Source organism: Zalophus californianus, chromosome 1 (assembly GCF_009762305.2).
Source record: "Zalophus californianus isolate mZalCal1 chromosome 1, mZalCal1.pri.v2, whole genome shotgun sequence".
In the NCBI taxonomy this organism is placed as follows: domain Eukaryota; kingdom Metazoa; phylum Chordata; class Mammalia; order Carnivora; family Otariidae; genus Zalophus; species Zalophus californianus.
In genome coordinates this window covers 85,589,327-85,609,152 of record NC_045595.1, presented here as the reverse complement: position 1 = coordinate 85,609,152, position 19,826 = coordinate 85,589,327, and the positions used below count along the sequence as shown (strand labels likewise).

The 19,826-nt window shown below is 35.3% G+C and overlaps 1 protein-coding gene across 3 annotated transcripts; it reads right to left on the bottom strand.

Annotated features, from left to right (window-relative positions):
- Positions 1–444: 444 nt before the first annotated feature.
- Positions 445–18,490, bottom strand: DAZL (deleted in azoospermia like). Of its 3 annotated transcripts, none has more exons than XM_027582091.2 (11): positions 18,259–18,490; positions 11,427–11,573; positions 11,057–11,148; positions 10,447–10,498; positions 9,958–10,021; positions 9,728–9,867; positions 8,260–8,331; positions 7,468–7,518; positions 6,245–6,358; positions 5,018–5,116; positions 445–2,414 (listed from the first exon to the last, which is right to left on the bottom strand). In XM_027582091.2, the coding sequence occupies exons 1-11, from the start codon at positions 18,259–18,261 to the stop codon at positions 2,361–2,363; spliced, it is 888 nt and encodes a 295-aa protein (XP_027437892.1). In that variant the 5' UTR covers positions 18,262–18,490; the 3' UTR covers positions 445–2,360. The 3 variants fall into 3 exon arrangements, with proteins under 3 accessions (XP_027437892.1, XP_027437894.1, XP_027437893.1); XM_027582093.2 differs by lacking the exon at positions 18,259–18,490 and adding an exon at positions 17,423–17,527; XM_027582092.2 differs by lacking the exon at positions 7,468–7,518.
- Between the last annotated feature and the right edge of the window lie 1,336 nt (positions 18,491–19,826).

Here is a 19,826-nt window from a genome sequence, read left to right as displayed (position 1 = left end):
CTATCATTGACAACTGCAATACTCCCAAATAAGGGTCACAGAGGTGAGGTCCAAAATATGAAGTAGACAAAATATTTATATAGAGAGTCCAAAATGAGTGGGACCTTGCCATGAAACTACAGTAACATATGACTCACCAGCATTCCCACTAGGCACTGCTCTGTTAATGCATGGCACTGGAACCCATTAACCATTTCCAACTCAACCTAAGAGGGATTATTTTCTCATGAAAACCTATCTCTTTAATTGCATAAGAGAAAGCAATAAAATGCAATGTACCAAGATTTGATTTCATAAACTAACTCCATCAGATTAATAAATTGAACAGTATTTACACTTTTGAATTTTAAAGATCTAAACATTGTCACATCACTACCCACCCAAATCGCCACCATCTCTTTAGATAATATGACATGAATAAGTAGGTTTAAAATGCTTTTGGGGAAAAAAGTTTCTTTATTTGTTTATTCATCTATACAAAGACAGTTTCAACAATAGGTAATAGGAACATACAAGTTTTAAAATTAATTTTCCATTTTGAAAGGTTCAGGACTTTGTCTCTTATTTCTATCTTACTCTTTTAAATACTTCAGTCCAACAAAAAAGCAGAAAAACGAAGTTTATTCTCTTTTCTTAAGGTCACATTGGGATAATTAGAACTGGCTCTTTCAAATTTAGGTATCATTTAGAGTAACGTGGAAATTTAATCACAGAATGATACATGTAAGAATGTTATAGCACACCCACAAAAAAAGTACAGAGAATTTTTTAAAGGACAAATATCAGGACACTTTCAAATTCTGAGGCATAAGAAAGCCCTCTTGGGGATCTTTAAGTTAAAAGACTCTTCCCTTCAGATTCAGATTAAAAATTATTAGGGATTATAAGACAACCGTGGGGACTGATGATATGACCCATGGTAGCTGCCTTACATTAGGGCTAAATGGAGTCTCCATGTTTTTAGTGAAGGGACCAATGAAAGAAAGGCCAGGAAGCCACTTTAAACTCATTTTCATGGCAGGTCAAATGATGCTGATACAGTGTTTTCCTTAGAAAGGTTTTATCCTATTGCCACCTTTTCAAGGCTTAGCCCTCAAACTGTTCATGTTGCTACTAATCATCTTTACATTACCTGTTCGAGGAGCAAACCTCCTCGAAGAATGGTGCTACAGGACTGGAAAATCAAGACTGTAGGGACAGCAAAGGGGCTCTAGGGCTCTAGTTGTCTGTCACAATTTACAACATCTAACAAGGAGACTAGCTAATCTAGAAATGATTAACTCTGTCCTAGTATATTCTAGATATATTTGCAACATTAGTGGATTTAAAACACCACAACTACTTTGACTCTTCTAAACATATTTTACTTTAAAAAAAGGAAATAGGCTGACAAGCAGAAATAAAATCTATTTGCTCTTTAACAAATAACTAATATTTTAATGTTTTTTATAAAAACAATTCCTTTCAGATACTCTGATTAACCTTTAAGTGACATAAAAAAAAGTTTCAGGATTCTTTAATACCAGTATTTTGCACAATTTAAGATACAGCCATTGAGTTTAGCATTTCAAGGAAAAAAATTAAAAGATAAAAGGAGAATGGTAACTCACTGAGAAGCTTATGTACTTAGTTTAGTTTGTTTTGAATTTTTTAAAAAAATTAGGCCCAGAATTTTAGTTATCCTAATTACCATCCCAATCAAATAGGATATCTATGTGTGGATTCTAGATAAAAGACAAGTACTTTGAACTAATAAACGTAAGACCCACTGATTGGACTGTTTGTTTAGAATCTCTTACTGGGTTTAGCAAGGAAGACTTCAATAAAGCTAACCAAATATTGAGTTCCACTGATTAAAAATACAGTTTTAAAAACTCTGCTTTTGTGGTAAATTTTGAGACAAATCATAAATGTAAAGAACAATACTGTAAATATTGTGCTGTTCACAGATACTGTTGGAGAAGTGAAATGCTTGAATTCAAACTATCAAAATTCTGACCTTTCAAAATAGGTTTTCTAATTTCCTGAAAATCAGCAATTGCTTTTAAACTCCTAAAATGTCAATTTCAATTAAAAAAAAAATCCTTACAGATAAATGTTAAAGTTATCCCTTTCAGTCTCAATTATTTTTTACTTTCAACTATATATTGAACACAGAACTAGTTTCTAAATAAACATCTAATGAAGAACAGTTTCAATGTAAAATAAAACTAGGCAATCTAATACAACTTATGTAAGAAAGTCTGAGTGTGAGTTATCAAAATTCAGAATTAAATTTCTATAAGAGTGAAAACTTTCAGTCTCTTCTTAATATTCAAAACCAGCAACTTCCCATGAGACTAGAAAGTTAGCAGAAAGAATCAAACAGATTTAAGCACTGCTCGACTTCTTCTAAAGTGATGTACTCTTTTATCCTAGAAAAGACAGAAACAGTCCTTTTTTACTTCATTGAAAATTTTGTATTGTCACTATGACCAAAGATAGTTGCAAAATACTTAAAGCATTTATTCTCGGTTTAAAAAAACTATAAATAACAAGAGAAAAGTGATCCTTTCTGGGAAGCATTCCTGAACTTTAAGGTAACAAATGTACCAATGACAAGTTTTATTCGACAATTTAAAAAGAAATCTCAGTAAACTCAGAAACAGAAGACTTGGAGTCAGTGTCATTTCATGAAGATTCTTAATTAATGATTTGGCAGTGATGCCCCCAAAGACAGCTGGTGGAAAACATATGTAATATTTAAAAGTACGGTTTTTACTAACAGAGTGCATCTGGTAGAAATCACAGCTTGAGTACAGCATTCCACTTCAAACTGAAATGCTACGCTTTTAGGTTAAAAAATAAAAATCTTGGCATATTTAAAGACATATACTTAACCCGTGATGAAGATATATCATTCTTCAGGAAATGGAGAGATAAATAAAAAATTTATGTAAAATTTCCTTTCACTTAATGTTGCCTGCAGATGTGCAGAAATTAGGAAGTAAGGCCTTACAAAAAGGAATGGAGCTGAGTGAACTAGTAATAACACAATGGTATTTTCTTTTCTCTAAGAGCTTAACTGTGCCCTTTTCCTAGAGATTAAATTCAGTTGTCATATAAAGAAGAGTGGCTTCTGGAAATTTTGCAATCTGTCAACAGGATAATATCCTATTTAGGTTAAAGCCCAGAAAAGTGGTCACAAACTCAAGTCAGGTAGGATGGGACAACAACAATACCATCTGTTAATCAAAGTAGGTCTAGATACCAGACAACTTCAGACTACCAACTTTTGACTCCTAGCCCAGAAGAACAGAAAACTGAAGGTTCAAAGTAAGGTTTTTGCCTAATACCAGGTGAAAACTCAAGTTTAGAGATACTTTATGCTTTGCAAACAAATCATTTAAGTACTACCTATTTAACCTTCAGAACTTTGGGCAAGGGAGGCTGCCATACAATCCTAGTTCTTTCCTTTTAAATTATACTATGTATAATGAAATAAGAGATCAAATGTCAAAACTTTAAATGAATGTGTTTTACTTCCTGTTGAGAAGATGGTAAGAACTTAATGCTGTTATGGCTCTACTCTTCTGCATTAAATAGAAGTTCTTAGTATACCCTTTAAAAAGGCTGTAAGTTTCATCCCATGTCCGTTCATAGATAGAAAAAAGCTATTCTCCTTTCCCTGTTTTAAGACACAAAACAATGGTTAAAAACTTCCCTTTGAATATAAAATGCTGTAGTCATTTTGGAAAAATTCTAGCAATTTCTCAAAGGGTTAAACATAGTTACTATTACTCAGCAATTCCATTCCCAGGTATATAGATAAAAGCATAGGTCCATAGAATAACTTGTCCATGAATGTTCACAGCATTACTCATCAGAGTTAGAAAGTGGAAACAACCCAAATTGTCTATCAAGTAATCAATAAACAAAGGGTGGTATATCCATAAATAAAAAGAAATGAAGTACTGATACACACTGTAACATTGATGAACCTTAAAAACATTATGCTAAGTGAAAGAAGCCAGTCACAAAAGGTCACATATTATATTATTCTATTTATATGAAGTGTACAGAATAGGAAAACCTTTATTAAAAAAAAGTAGGTTAGTAGTTCCCTAGGGGTAGAGGACTTGGGAAATAAAGAGTGACCGTTAATGGCTTAAGGGGTGATTAAAACATTCTAAAATTGATTGTGGTCATGATTGTGCAATTCTGTGAATACACTAAAAAATGGAATTTTTTTTAAATGGGCTTACTGTATGGTATGTGGATTACATCTCAATGAACCTGTTATTATAAAAAAAAAAACTTTCCTTTGTACAATATTCCTCCCCCATTAGAGTGACTTGAAAGTCTACTGGCACCATTTTCTCCACACAATTGCTCCCTTTGTGTCTCTGTTACATTTTGGTAATTCTCTTAATATTTCACACTTTATCATTATTATTGTTATTTGTTATGGTGATCTGTGGTCAGTGATTCTGATTTGCTGAAAGCTCAGATGACAGTTTTTGGCAATAACGTGTATTTTAATTAAGGTACATATACTGTTTCTTTAGATATAATGCTATTGCACGCTTCACAGACTACAGTACAGTGTAAACATAACTTTTATATGTACTGGGAAACAAAAAAATTCATTTAACTTACTTTATTGCATAATCGCCTTATGACAGTGGTATGAAACTGAACCTGAGGTATCTCCAAGGTATGTTCTGCTTTGTGTACCTAAAATTTCCTCTTTTTCCATTTGGTCAAGCCAATATTCTCTTTCAACTCTCTTCTTTCACAACCTTTTCAATTATAAGCTTCTGCTAAAGGTTTCTTCCCTAAGGACAAACTACACTATATCAAGGTTTGAGCAGCATAAAATAGCCAAGTAAAACTCACTCACAGAGGTTTTCTGAGTTACAAATGCCAAGAGTTCAATTAAATGCTCTATGTAATCTCAAATGTATATACCACAGAAAAATAGATGCTTCATAGCTGACAAATACGCTTTTTATCCTGTATACTATTCCTTTCATACCTTGAAGTAGTCATCTTGAGTAACAATAGAGTTTCTCAGTCTGTTCTCTGGATTAAACAGACAAGATACCACAGTCTGTATGCTTCTGTCCACAGATTTCTGAAAGGAAAAAAAAAAAAGATTTTCCGTACTCACTTTAACAAGCTTTTTAAAGAAAGTTGAATACATGTACTTTTTTCTAAAGAATTCTTATATAATCCATAAAATACTATATATGTAATTCACAATATATTATTACATTTTCATGTAATTCATTACATGTCACTTAATATGTAACTTTTTGTCAAATTTTAAAAATATTTTAGAATCTTAGTGATAGAGTACTGGTTGTAAAGCTCAAGTTAGTAAAACCCTCAGATATTTGCTTAAGGCTCTTTAATTTTTCCTGCTAGATAAGAAACAGTGAACTTAAACATTCCAAGAAAAACTATCCAAGATAAAACCTGATATAATTATAACTATTCTAATCATCACTCAAATCAAGGATTTTTTTTTACTCTAAGTTGAGTAGTTCTCAACATTTTCTTCCACTGAGAAACACAAGGACAAAGTTCACACAATCCAATGGGAAACCTTCAATGTTATTACATACATTCTCATTACATCAACTACTTCCACATTCCCACCTACTCAAGAAAAACATAGGAGCACTGAAGACAACACTGTTAGTAAAGGAATTTGTTCTAATGATTAAAAAAGAAGAAGCAACTCCACTTATTTCAGTTATCACTAGTGACTCCACCACTCTTGAGAGCTATATATACTGTTATGAAGCTACTGTATATAATGTTATAGAGAGAATACCACGAACAACTGTATATTATTCTTTAGCTAAGTAAATGTTTAAACGGGTAAAAAAAAAAAGATAGGTATAATTCATACAAATCTCTCTTTTGAAGAGAGGATTCTTGAGAAAACCTACCTGTCTACTGTATTCTACCAAATTATGTTAATAGTTATTAAAGTATGGTTTTAAACACAATGAAAATATTAAGAGTGAAAACTACTGAATCAGAAACTATATGTAAATACTGAAAGCTTGGGAGTACCTGAAATTTCACCAACTTTTATAAAAACTCCCAAATTATTAGTTACTTAAGCTCTGTAATTTTTGGCTTCCATATTTAAATTTGAAAAAAAGATGCTTGCATCTCAAAGGGCCATTATTAAAACTTCAAAAAATAATTGTGAAAATATAAATATCAATGAACAAAATTAGATGTTTGCCTTTTGTGGGCCATTTCCTGAGGATGGAGTAGCTTCATGAACTGAACATTCACTTTGCAAAACTTCAGCTCCTGGATCAACTTCATTACAGTGGTAGTTAACAGCAGTATAAGCCTACATTATGAAAAAGTGTAATTAAAGAGATGTACATTAGATACATTTCTAAACAATCTATTCTTCAAAATGGGTGAGCTTATACTGAGCATTTAAAATATGGATTGTGTTGAAGTTCAATTTATATTATTTCAGAAACTTTCAACTGAATAGCTGAAATGCACTAAGGCAGTCTTTTATTTGAGAAGTCTTCTAAACTTCAACAAAATCATATTAGAAGAGCTCTAAGAAACTCCAACATGTAGTAATAGAATGAGAATTTCCCAGTGCCTGAGAATTTTAACTCATGTTACATCATTCAAAGGTCCAATCCTGATAAAAGGTAAAGGCTCAAGAGTTTCAGAGGTAACAGCCTCTTTTGTTTTATTTCTTATATAACAGTATTAACAGCGAAACATTTGCTTCTCTTCAACAGATTTTTTTATGGGTAGAAAACTAGAGACAGTTTCAGTACTAATTCCAAATTCACTGAATTAGAATTAGTATAGGTATTAATACTAGCTTTCTTGGATTATATGTAATTTAGCACCTATTATATGCAGAGCAGCCACTGGCTTAAACATGTAAGAACAATCTGAGAAACGAAAAGCACAGATTCTCACATGGAAGAATATACTTGGGTTGACAAGAAATTACTAAAACAACACATAATGTGAAAGGGAATTTAAAAATATGTCTAGGCATACATGAGATGGCAAAAGGCCAAGAAACATTTAACAGTTAAAATAAGAAAATATTTTAAAATAAGGAAAAGGAAGAGGTGCCTGGGTGTCTCAGTCCATTAAGTGTCCGACTCTTGATTTTGGCTTGGGTCATGATCTCGGGGTTGTGAGACCAAGGCCCGCATCTGGCTCTGCACTGGGCATGGAGCCTGCTTAAGTTTCTCTTCCCCTCTCCCTCTGCCCCTCCCTTCCATTCTCTCTCCCTCTCCATAAATAAATGAAGAAATAAATGAATAAATGAATACATAAATATAATAAATACATATACATATACACACACATATACATGTATGTGTATATATATATATATATATATATACACACATATAAAAAAAGGAAGTATATGTTTGGCTAAAAGGAAGTATATGTTTGGCTAATTCACCTTACCGGGGGTATAACATAACTCCTTTGTTCTCCAGCAGGCCACTGTGGTGGCATCTTAAAAATAAAAAAATTAAAAAAGAGAGAGAGAGAGAGAAAGGCAGTCACAATTAGTTAACCATTTCTATATATTTTCACAAACACGAAAGACAATGTTGAGGTATTTATCAAGCTGGATTCTTGAACTTGTAGTAAAAGAAACATAATGGAAGAAATAAGTACTTTATGTTTCTAATACCTGAGGGTTTGTTACTTTCATATATAAACCCTAACTTTTTCTCAATTTTCTGTGTTGGCTTTCAGAAAAAATAAAAAAAAATAGTTCTTTGAATTTATCACCATAGATAACGGTCATGGGTTACAGATATGCTCATATCTATGGGAGAAATTCAGAGAACTACTACCTTGTGGTAGTCAGCTAAAATAAACACTACCAAATATAATTGGAATTCAATGCTCTAAGAATTGAGTAATCATTTTATTTTGACCTATCCCACTAGAAAAACTTGTAAAAGTCAGGACATTTCAGCTATTAGACAGCAAGGATGGAAGAATATATGTTGAAATATAGAAGAGGAGCACATCTTATAAGACAGCACAAGAGAAAACTTTGTGTTAAGGATATTCCCGTCAAAATAGTGTTCCTTTTTTTCTAAATAATTAAAGGTCCTATAATTCTAACTTTTTTTCCTTATTTTAAGCACAACTAGTTTAAATAACAAACTATTAGAGAAATTTATATGAATAAAGGCCTCAATAATATTCCAAAGTAAATCATGCTGTTCCCTCTTAAATTACCTGATAATTATATACAGGCAGTTGATATCCAGTGATGACTTGAACAGGTGAACTTGGATAAGGAGGATATGTCTAAGAATAAAGTTTATAGAAAAAATGCATTAACAAGGAAAATTCTTAAAAATTAAAAAAAGTATTATTCTTAATACAACCAAAATATGAAAACAAAGAAATCTTATTTTTTCTACACACAAATGCAGAATTCTATTGGGAGTTGATTGGCCTCATAAAGAAAAATTCTTTGTCAAATGTTAGTCTTTTGGGTGGGGAGGAGGAAGAGATAAATGAGGAAGTGACTGACTTTGTCCATCTATGTTTATCTTACATGTATATTTATCCCCACTAGGAAGTTTCTTCCTTATTCTGGTGATAAAGCTCTATTAGAATAGATTCCCATGTTAAAGTTATATTAATACATCTGTTATTTCTTTGTTAATACATTTTCAAGCGATTTTGTATTCCTTTGGGGTAATGTGTAGTTAGTGTGTAGTCCTCCTACACACTTTATGGCTTTCTGTATTTCATTTCTACAAGTTAAAGACCGTATTTAACCTAAAACTGAAAAAAAAAACAATAGAATGCCTTACATCTTTCAATATTTATTGATTGAAATCGTCTATGTAATATATACATGAATAGACCAAAGTAAGTAATACCTCACAGTAAGTGTTAGGAACAAGTAGGGATTTTCTAACCATGTTTAAAGCAAGAAAAATAACAAATATATACCCTACATTTCAGATAGATGGGAAATGTAAACAAATGAGAGACACTACAGAACTACTTCATTACTATTTCTCTTTTCCTACAATGTCTTTTAAACTGAAAAAAAGTAAAGAAAAAAATCACTGTTATTCAAGCATCAATAGGAGATAGTAAGTATTCCAAATCCCATTTCAAATATTAAAGAAACCAGGACCAAACAAATTATATGCCAGAAACTCATAGAATTTACAAATATAGTTGTCTTCAGAAACCTATCCATTCTAGAACCAGAATACACCCAGAAGTCAGGAGTCTGTATAAGAAGGCATCTGAAAATCACTGCAGATGAAGAATAACTAGAATTGCCAAACTTAAGAGAATAAACCAGGCAAACACATAAGAAAAGCTGCCTTCAAATATTTTAGGAGTTCCCACGTGGTGGGGAAAATGGATGAGTATGTTCTATGTGGCTACAGAGGTCAATTCTAAGATAAAGGTTTACAAACCATATAGAAACAGATTTTAGCTTGGCACAGAAACAAAACTAAGAACAAACAATTTCTAACAAAAGTAACAGATTTCCTTCCCATCACTCAAAATATTCAAACAGAGAGTATTATCACTTATTATGGAAATTCCACAACGTCTTATTTCACAGAGAGTAAAAGCTGAGACTGGCTTATTTTCAAGGTACCCCCCATCAATAAAATCTCCAATACCATTTAAAAAAAGAAAAATGAAGAAGAATGTAGGTAATTCTTACCTGAACATACTGAGTTATAGGATTCATCACGGTTGGAGGCTGCATATAAGTTTCAGTGTTTGGATTACTCCACACACTCTGAAACTGTGGTGGTGGAGGAGGATTAAAAACCAAAGGACGAGGCTGCACATGATAAGCACCTTTTTAAAGAATAAAATGAAAACAAAGCCCACTTTTAGTTTTCTGAAAAGTTATACATGTCAAAAAGAACAACTCTTCTCTTTACTCACATAAATTCTGTTTCCTGATTGCAGGTCCCAGTTTCAGCTTTTTACCATGGAAATTTATCTGTGACTGAAAATAAAACAGTAAGAAAACTACAATCACATTCAGTCTTTACTTTCGAGAATTTGGTAAACACCCCAGGTCTTCTAAAATTTCTACCATCAGAGAAGATCAATAGTAACAACATACCCAATCAAAACTTATCAGCATGAAGCTATCTTAACCTCACCACTCAAGTGTTGAATAGAGTCTTGGAATTTGATCGAAAACCTTTACACTCTGTCTGAAACCTTTCCTGTCTCTAGTTCATGAAGCCAGATGTCCAATTACAAACAAACAGGTCTGAAAAGTTACATAAGATTACTCTAGATTTGGATTTCAAACAGGAAGTTTATTTCTATATTTTATACAAGGCTATATATATTCAGGACTCAAACAACACTAAACATCGCATCATTAAGCTAAGTAAGAGACTTTGCCATAAGATTACTTACTTCTACTATCTTCTGCACATCCACATCATTATAAAATGAAACAAATCCATAGCTAGAAAGACAAATAATGTATAAAAATCACCAGCATAACAGTACAAAACTTCTAATATTCCATGAAATAATTGACAGAAGTGATAAAGAATGAAGAATATACTGAGATAAATATTTGTTAGATGTACATGATCGATCCTCTATAAATATTACTGCTTTTTATTTTCTTCCCCTGATCTACGTCAGAATATGTGAAGATTAATGTAGTGTGGGACATCATTTGTTAACAGAAAATTCATATCTATGAACCTGAATTTATTATCTAACACGAGATGGTTAAAATTTAAGATACGGTATAATACATGAAGAAAAAAACTCTTTGATAAAACTTATTAATCCACTTAAGTAAAATAAATGAAGATGGAAAATATTTACATACACTGTGAAAATGACTAAATAGAAGAGATGACAACAAACTGTTATCCTTTATATGAAAGAAAGGAACAAAGCAACAAATTTATACAAGTGTAAGAACACAAATTTTGAATTCTTGTATGTTGCTCTATATAGATACTATAGCTCAGTTATTTTATCTTCATACTGAACGTGTTTTACTCACCCTTTGGACACACCAGTTCGATCCGTGATTATCTTCACTTCTTTTACTGAACCATATCTAGCAAAGAAACTTCTAATTTCGGTTTCATCCATCTATGGAGAAGAATTTGACTTTAAGAGTAAAAATTCAGCATTCAAAATTTTCAATTATACTATAAAGAAGATTTGAAGATGTGGAAATATCTCCCCTAAGTATCCCCAAACCACCCATAGATCTTTGTCAAAGATACTTTTAGTCTCTATAGGTTATTAAACATAAAATCAATTCCAAACCTGCACGAAATTCCAAAAAACTTTATGTTTACAACAGGGCTCAAACCCCATTATTCACTAAATATTTTTTTTAAATAAATGAAATAGGAATACAATACCCTAACATCAATTCCACCAACGAAAACGGTGTTTGGCATGATTTTGCCTTCTGGTAAAACATAGCCTTGGCTGGTTGTAGCTGATGAGGATTGAGTGCTGGCCTCTCTGGAGATGGTTGAGTTTGGAGTCTCAGGATTTGCAGCAGACTGTAATTTGTAAAGTAGATATCATCACTAGACATTCAGGCAAAAACCATACATGATATGAAATAAATCTTTGTATTTAAAATACAAAATCTTTTCATAAAAATTACTTTCATAGTAAATTGGCCAACAATACAGCTCAGTTCAGGCTTAAGATTAAAAATAATCAGACTGGAGCACCTGGGTTGCTTAATCCGTTAAGGTCATGATCTCAGGGTCGTGAGATAGAGCCCCATGTCAGCTCCTTGCTGGGTGTGGAGCCTGCTTAAGATTCTCTCTCTCTCCCCCTTCCTAACCCCACTCTCTCTCTCAAAAATAATAAAATAAAATAAAGAAAAATTAAAAAAATAAAAATAAGAATAGATCGGCATGAGATTTTAACAAAACAATATAGTACCTTCTTAAAACCAGTGTTGCTCATCATCTCTTACATAAAGTAGAATACTGACTTTATACTGAGTTTGTGAACTGGAAAGTTCAAATTTGTAAAAATAGTTATTAAAGTCATCCTGTTGTATGCCAGTAAGCAAATTTTCACTTTACTGAGTACCTTATTAAAAAGCATGGGAAATCTTTGAAAAATATAAATGAACTTTTAAAAAACCTGCATCAAAAACACACATCAAAGATTTAAACCAATTTGTTTTGCCTCCCCTTTCTAAGTTATCAAAATTAACATGGATTTTATAATTAAATACTCCATGTATTAGTATGCATTTACTTTCGAAATGGTCATGAAAACATTATTTGCTCACATATCATAGCTCCTGCTAAAAAAGGCTCATAATCTTTTCCTCTAGTGTTAGGGTGTTCAAAGCATCTTTTGAAATAACATTTTCTTCTTCAATAACACCAAATCAGTCCCACTGATAATTCTAATTTTCACAGTAGACTGATAGAAATAAATGATACTATATTTTCAAATAAAGAGACCCACACATGAAACTCATTATTTTTCTGGATTCTGATTCAGAACTCTAGTCTTTCCATACTAATATTAATGTAAATTTTTCTGAATCAAAATTTACTGGTAATATTTATGTTGGAAAAGTAGTATAGCAGAGTGAAACAAAAATTGATTTAGTCAGGAGATCTAGGTTCACGTCCCTTACTAGATTATAAGCCACTTACTTAGCAGCTGTTTGTATCTGGGAAAATTGCCTTGAGAATGAAGTCAGATAACATCTGTGAATTCATTTTGTAAAGTATAATGTGGTATGCCAAAATAAGTTAGTGTCCTGTTACTTGAATTTATTTTCAATAGGTTAAAAAGTTTCTTTCCTGATTTTACTATTTATTTTGTAGATGCTTTATTAATTAACAACTAATTTCAACTGGAACTTCAAGGAACTATGAAGTTATTTGGAGTTCACTTATGAAGTTCATTTATCCTTATTGATTCCAAGAGGGAAATACAAAAGGCTGCAAGAGAGATAAACCTATTATACTTCCTCTCACAGAGAAAAACAAGGTCAAAAAACCAACCAACACATGTTTTTTAAAAGGCAAGCACAGTACTTTTTATAGAAATTAGTAACAATACTAAAGTAGGTAAAGTTTCTATTTTGTTAGATGCTAGAAGTTACTGGTAAATATAAGATTCTACAAATTGTTATACTAATTAGAGATGAAATCAAAACTGTCCAATCACCAAATGTGTTTTAGTTTTTCTCTATTAATTTGTATATATACAATTGACCCTTGAAAACATGGATTTGAATTGTACAGGTCCACTTATTCACAGATGTTTTTTTAAAAAATACTGTACAGTACTGTAAATGCATTTTTCTCTTCCTTATAATTTTAATATTTTTCTCTTGCTTATTTTATTGTAAAAATATGGCATATAATCCATATAACATGCAAATTTTGTTTATCAATGGTTTATGTTATCAGTAAGGCTTCCGGTCAATAGTAGGCTACTAGTACTTAAGTTTTGGGGGAGCCAAAAGTTATATGCCGACTTTTGAGTTTGTGTGGAGGAAGGGTGGGTCAGCGTTCCTAACCCCTGCATTGTTCAAGAGTCAACTGTATTTACTTTTATGTGTTTCTATTTGGGTACTTCCTAATTCTTTCCTGTAACTATAGTATAGTATTTCAATACAATGAAATAGTACGAAAACCTCTTTCTAAAGTTTTTCCATTTTTTTGATTTTAGTTTTCTAATTTTAGTTTTTTCCACGTGGGACTACATTACATAAGCCAGATATCTTGAACTGTTGAAACCTGACTAGATTTCCCTTCACTATAAACAACTTACCAATCCTTTTCAGTTAGCTCTTTCAAAAGTTCAAAAAAAAACAAAACAGTGGTTCTGAAATTCTTCAAGACTTTTTCTCCTTCTCAATTTCCCCTTCATCTGTGGATGAACTTTGGATAGCTTTCTATTTGACAACTATTTAGTATTATCTGTGTGTGAACCACAATGGATGAATGTATTTTAATTTGGAGTTGTAGAACATCAGGCCAGAAAACTGTGCCAGATTATAAGGGATTATAATAATGTATTATTTCTCAACCAGGGGAGATTTTGTGGTCCAAGGACATTTTTGGTTGTCACAACTAAGGGGTACTCCTTATAGCTGGTGGTAGAGGCCAAGGATACAGGAAACATCCTATAAACATCCTATAAAGCTGCAAAAGTAGCTTCCCACAACAAATTACCTGTCCCAAAATGTGAACAGAGTCATGGTTGAGAAACCCTGTGAGAGTGTGTCCAGAATTGAAAAGCAAAGTTGTAATTCTCATACTTGATTTACAGAAGTAAAATGGATACTTGAGACACTAAGCAATAATTTGGGGGGGGGGGTGGGGAGGAAGGCCATTACATATTATAGGACGTTTGGTTTGGGATTGCTTTATTCAAATTCAGTTTGGTTAACTGAGAAATTAAACGTAATAGTCATCAAATCATTTTACTCATGTCTTAACATCTTAAGGCCCTATCCTGTCTTAGTCTTCAGCCAGCAGGGGGCACTCAAAGCTAACAAAGTAAGCAAAGTACTCCATTTTAACAAGACTGATGAGGGATTTTTAAGCTTTTACTATGTGTATATTTACATATAACTATAATTTATATATACAACATCCACAACCAATAAGCAACCTTTAATACTTTTAAACTATTGCCAGAAATACTCCACAAATAAATGCTTAGGTTAAAGAAAATTTTGGTGTTAAAGTATTAATCTTAACTATCAATAGTATACAGAAAATAGGGGTGCCTGGGTGGCTCAGTCGTTAAGCGTCTGCCTTCGGCTCAGGTCATAATCCCAGGGTCCTGGGATCGAGCCCCGCATCGGGCTCTCTGCTTGGCGGGAAGCCTGCTTTCCTCTCCCACTCCCCTGCTTGTGTTCCCTCTCTCGCTGTCTCTCTCTGTCAAATAAATAAATAAAATCTTAAAAAAAAAATAGTATACAGAAAATAAATTTAAGGTAAATTTAACATAAGTAATTATTTCTCTTAATTATACCTTCAAGTGAGTTGGTGGGCTTTAAGATGAGTAATGCTAGGATATTAAGGGGGGGGGAACTTGGAGGCCATTATATACACAATTCTCATCACTGCTATTTACAGTAATATATTCCCTGTTACACTTGGATAATGAAATGACAAAAATAACTAAAAGCTGAAAAAAGCCTGTATCATTACTAAAGCTCCTGGGCTGTCAGCTAACATTATTTCATTCAACTATTTTATCTACATGCAAGGCAAACTAAGATCTATCTATAAACGACTACAAAAAAGGTCTAATTTGTAGTCATCAGAGTTCTATCCACAGAAGAAGTAGCTAATAAAGAGAAAAGCTAAAAGGAAATAGGAAATGAAAAGCAGAATAAAACGTCATAAGTAAATACAAGAGTGGACCCTTAGCGGGGGAAATCCAAACAATAAACAAAGCTAAGCAAGAAAAAGGGCAAGAAAGCAAAAATACACATTTGTCTTGAAAAAGGTGATATAAGCACAGATTATAAGAGAACGCTACGTAAAAACTCTCGAAGTAAATTTGGAAACCTTGGTGAAATGGCCAACTTTCTGGAAAAATGTCGATTTTAAAAAACAATCTTAAGAAAGAACACTTGATTCTTAGCTCAGTTTCACTGCGAGTTTTTTCAAACTGTAAAGAAACAGATTATTTGCGCATGTGTAGTTGTGTGTATGTGGAGGGCACCAAGACAGAAACAATGGTAGATAAAAGACAGAGTGTAGTAGAAAGAAAATTCAGGGGTGCCTGGCTAGCTTAGTCAGTGGAGTTCCTGACTCTTGATCTCAGGGTTGTGAGTTTGAGCTCCACACTGGGCGTAGAGATCACTTAAATGAACCAAAGACTTAAAAATTCAGTCACTTTAATTGAAAAAAATTCCAGAGGAAAGAGGGGAGAAGAGTTATTACTCAATACATTTTACAAAACTAACACCTAAATAACAAAACCTTATCAAAATGGTCCACCTCTGTCCCTAACACAGAGCTGTAAAATTCCAGCAGTACATAAAAAACATACAATTAAGAACAGTTTATATTGAAAATTCAAGGATGGTTCGTTCTTAGGAAATCTATTACTGTAACTCACCACTGAAAAAGCATTTTATAAAATATAGCATTCATTTTTTAATTTTTAGAAACCTACGTAAAAGGGAAGAATCTTGTGTTGATGTAATTTTAAGCTAACATCGGACTTAAAATGAAACAGCCATTTCCGCTGAAATCAGGAAATAAAGGCAACTCTTTATCACCACTGTAAATGACAAAGAATTAACAGAGTTCTTATAAATCCTTAAAAAAAGATAAACATCTAAATATAAAGGTGCATTCAGAATTTATAAAAAGAAATTTTGAAAGCTAATGACTTGAACTTCATTAATGATCAAAAAAAAAAAGCACATCAAAACATATTTTCCAGCTATCAGATTGGCAACTTTAAAAAGTATAACAACTCTCACTGGGAAGAGTGTGGAGAAGAGATCACTCTACATATAGTGGGAATACATACTAGTACCTATTCCATTAAGAGTAACTTGGAAAGATAAAATTTTAAATTGTTATAAAATAGGCATAATCCTTTCACCCAGTTGTTTCCACTCCTGGCTATTAATTTCAAGGAACTATTGGAATAAGCATGCCAAAACATTTGCATATACTTACTACAGTATTGTTTCATTCAGAAAAAGTATTCATTATAAGGGAACTTGATAAAAATAAGTAATGATATAATCTTATAGTCTTAACATATTTGAAATCATTTAAAATTTATCTTTGAAATAAGGTCCAATACATTAGGTGAAGAATATAGAATATAAAATAAAATAGTATTATGTGGCATGGTACAAATAAATTTACCTATCTACATGCAATACATGCATAAAAACAATCTGGAAAGGCATAACCTGACCAGTAGTTAGAGGTGCTGGGACGGACTTGTTTTCTTACAGTGATTACTTTCAAATGAGTTAATAAGCTGTAAGTTATAATCAGAAAAAAAAAGGGGGTATTAGCATCTCCCCCCTTTTCCTATAAAAACATAGAGCAAAAATATACTAGAATCTTTTTATAGTAACTCAGTGATTAAGTAATTAGTAACATGGATAACGACATAACACAAATATTACAGAATAATACGTATACATTTTCATTTTAGTACTTATATATAGGAATATAAACTACATAAATTTCCTCCCTTTAGCTCTAAAATTGGAAAATAATGATCATACTATAAATCCACACAGTATATAATACATCTGTGAGGTAAAGTTTGGTCAAAAGTGTTCAGAGTTGCATCTCGTGGTGAATCAACTCTACATTTACCCAAACTCACATAAACACACGCCCCAAAGAGCAAGTATTACTGTATGTACGTTATGTTGAAATTCCTGGTTTATCTGGAGAGAAAAAAGCGTCCCCAGTGTCCCCCTCAAACACAAAACTTGTCAACTCCTCAGGTCTACGGTCCCGCAGCAGCACAGGCTGGCCGACCTCGTGCGGAAATAATGGCGTCGGGCGAGTTTTCCGCCTGTCGTCGCCGCACGAGGGAGCCCTCAGCGCCAAGTCAGCACGAGGGGCCGCCACCGAGGCTCTCCAGTCCCGGCCCGCCGCCCGGTTCCCCGTGTGAGCGCACCGCCCCCAACACCCCCCTGGTCCACCCCCACCCTACCCGTGGGCCGGGAAGGAAGGAACTACTAGCCAAGGAAACTCCTCAGAGAGACGGCGCCAGCGGACGTTCGGGAGGCGGCAGCCTGACGCCATCTCGCGGAGGATGCGCCGCCTCCTCTCCACACGGTAAGCGAGGGAAGGGAGGCCTGTGGGGTGGGGGTGGGGCGGGCGCGCGGTGCCCCCCCCCCCCCGCCCCGGTCCCCGAGTCCCGGCGGCCCACCCCGCGGGCTGCCCCCACAGCCCAGCCGGCGCCGGCGGGAGGCAGGCGGGGCGGCGTGAAGGCCACGACCCTGCACGTGGTCGGCGGGCGGCACAGCGAGTCCCCAGGGCCGCACCCACTGCGATACCCGCGGGCATCCCGCCCCTCCTCCACCCCCTGGGCCGTCTCTCAGGCCTTGTCTGTGGTGCACCCAGGAACAGGGAAGCGGGGTGACCCCTGCTTTCTGCCCACCCCTTCTGCGCCGCGCTAGAAAAGCCGAGTTTCCGCCACCCGGGAGGACCCAACCCGGCGTATGCCCTTCAGGCCTTCTCCTCAACTCACCATGATGGCGGCAGCTAGCAGTTCCCGCTGATGGGGCTCGAGGAGGAGCGGAGGCTGCGCTTCTGGCACCACTCTTGGGGCTGCTGTTGGCTCTGCTCGTGGCGCTGCCTGGCTTCGACTGGGCAAAGGGATAAAAATCAGAGGACTAAGGAAAATCAATGGCGAGCGGCGAGTGGCGAGGCTGAGGGGCGCTGGCGAACTGAGGCGTGGCCTGCGGGGCTCCCGGAGGTGACTCCGGCGCCGGGTACTGGGGCTCGTGGTAGACGCCTCAGCCAATGGGCGGCAGCTCCCCGCCCCCTGCGGGGGGGCTTGGGGGGGACGCCTGCTCCCCGATCGGGGGGTGTGCAGGGGGTGCGCGCGGGCCGGCACTTCGCAGCCAGGGAAGTACAGCTGTGAGACAGACAGACTGACAGACATTCCCCCAGCCCCCCCGACACAGATGTCACCCCGAAAATGCCTTTGAGGCACACTTGAAATGAGTATGCATCTTTAAACATATGTTAAAATTTAAAAAAGTTTTAATGCGTCTAGGCTCTAGTTTCAAAATGGCGCCCTGAACGTATAGGATTAGGCCGATAACGATTATTTTGTCATCGCCCCCAAAATCAATTAGATGCCTACAGAAAGTGAAAATAGAACCAAGTCTATAAACAACAGGGAAGGAGACCCCAAAAGTCCACAAACTTGAGGACTTTTCTGCCAGGTTTGAGGTAGATGGAGTTGGATTGGACGAAACACCAGATAGGGCAGACCAAGTTGGTTAGTGTTCAGGGCGTTCACTAGTTCTAAGAAACATGTTGAGGGTATTTAGTGACTACAACCAGGTACCGCAGATACAGAATTCAAGAAAACAGTCAAACATTTCTTCCCTCAGGGAGTTTAAATTGCAAGGGCGAGAGTTTATTTTCTAGGCCTTACAGGAAGAAACCAGGCCTGCTTAGAGAATTCTAGAACATTCTCAAGGTCTGAGAAACAAGGCCTAGAGCAAGGGTGAGCTATAGGGCAGTTGGTGGAGCAAATCACACACGTTTGGGAACCACTTCAGTATTCTTTACTCACAGGATAACCAGCTATGACTTTAATGCTCAAATTTCACTTTTGTACTGATGAAAAGCATTAAAATGTTACCTTGTAAGCTGGAATAGTGGTGGACTTCTGTAACCTGAAAACTTTCTCACTACCAACACCTAGCATCACTGGATAAAATAACAACTAACCTTATTTTTAATATTCAGCCAAACCTATAGGAAATGAAGGAAAATCTGAAGATGCCAGAAATTAAACTGAAAACCAGAGTAGTTACTTTTTTTTTTAAAGATGTTATTTATTTATTTGAGAGAGAGAATGAGATAGAGCATGAGGGGGGGAGGGTCCGAGGGAGAAGCAGACTCCCTGCTGAGCAGGGAGCCCCATGCGGGACTCCATCCCAGGACTCCAGGATCATGACCCGAGCTGAAGGCAGTTGCTTAACCAACTGAGCCACCCAGGCGCCCCAGAGTAGTTACTTCTTAAACAGATTCTTCTGTACGGGGGCTGGGGTGTAAGATGACCAATCAACTAGTTTGCCC

Bases quoted from the DNA above. Each gene is read 5' to 3' on its own strand.
- DAZL (XM_027582091.2), bottom strand. The intron at 9,868-9,957 runs GTGAGTAAAGAG...TTCTTTAAAAAG, and splicing joins AATCAGGAAACAGAATTTAT to GTGCTTATCATGTGCAGCCT. The intron at 7,519-8,259 runs GTAATTTAAGAG...TTTATTTTTAAG, and splicing joins TGCCTGTATATAATTATCAG to ATGCCACCACAGTGGCCTGC.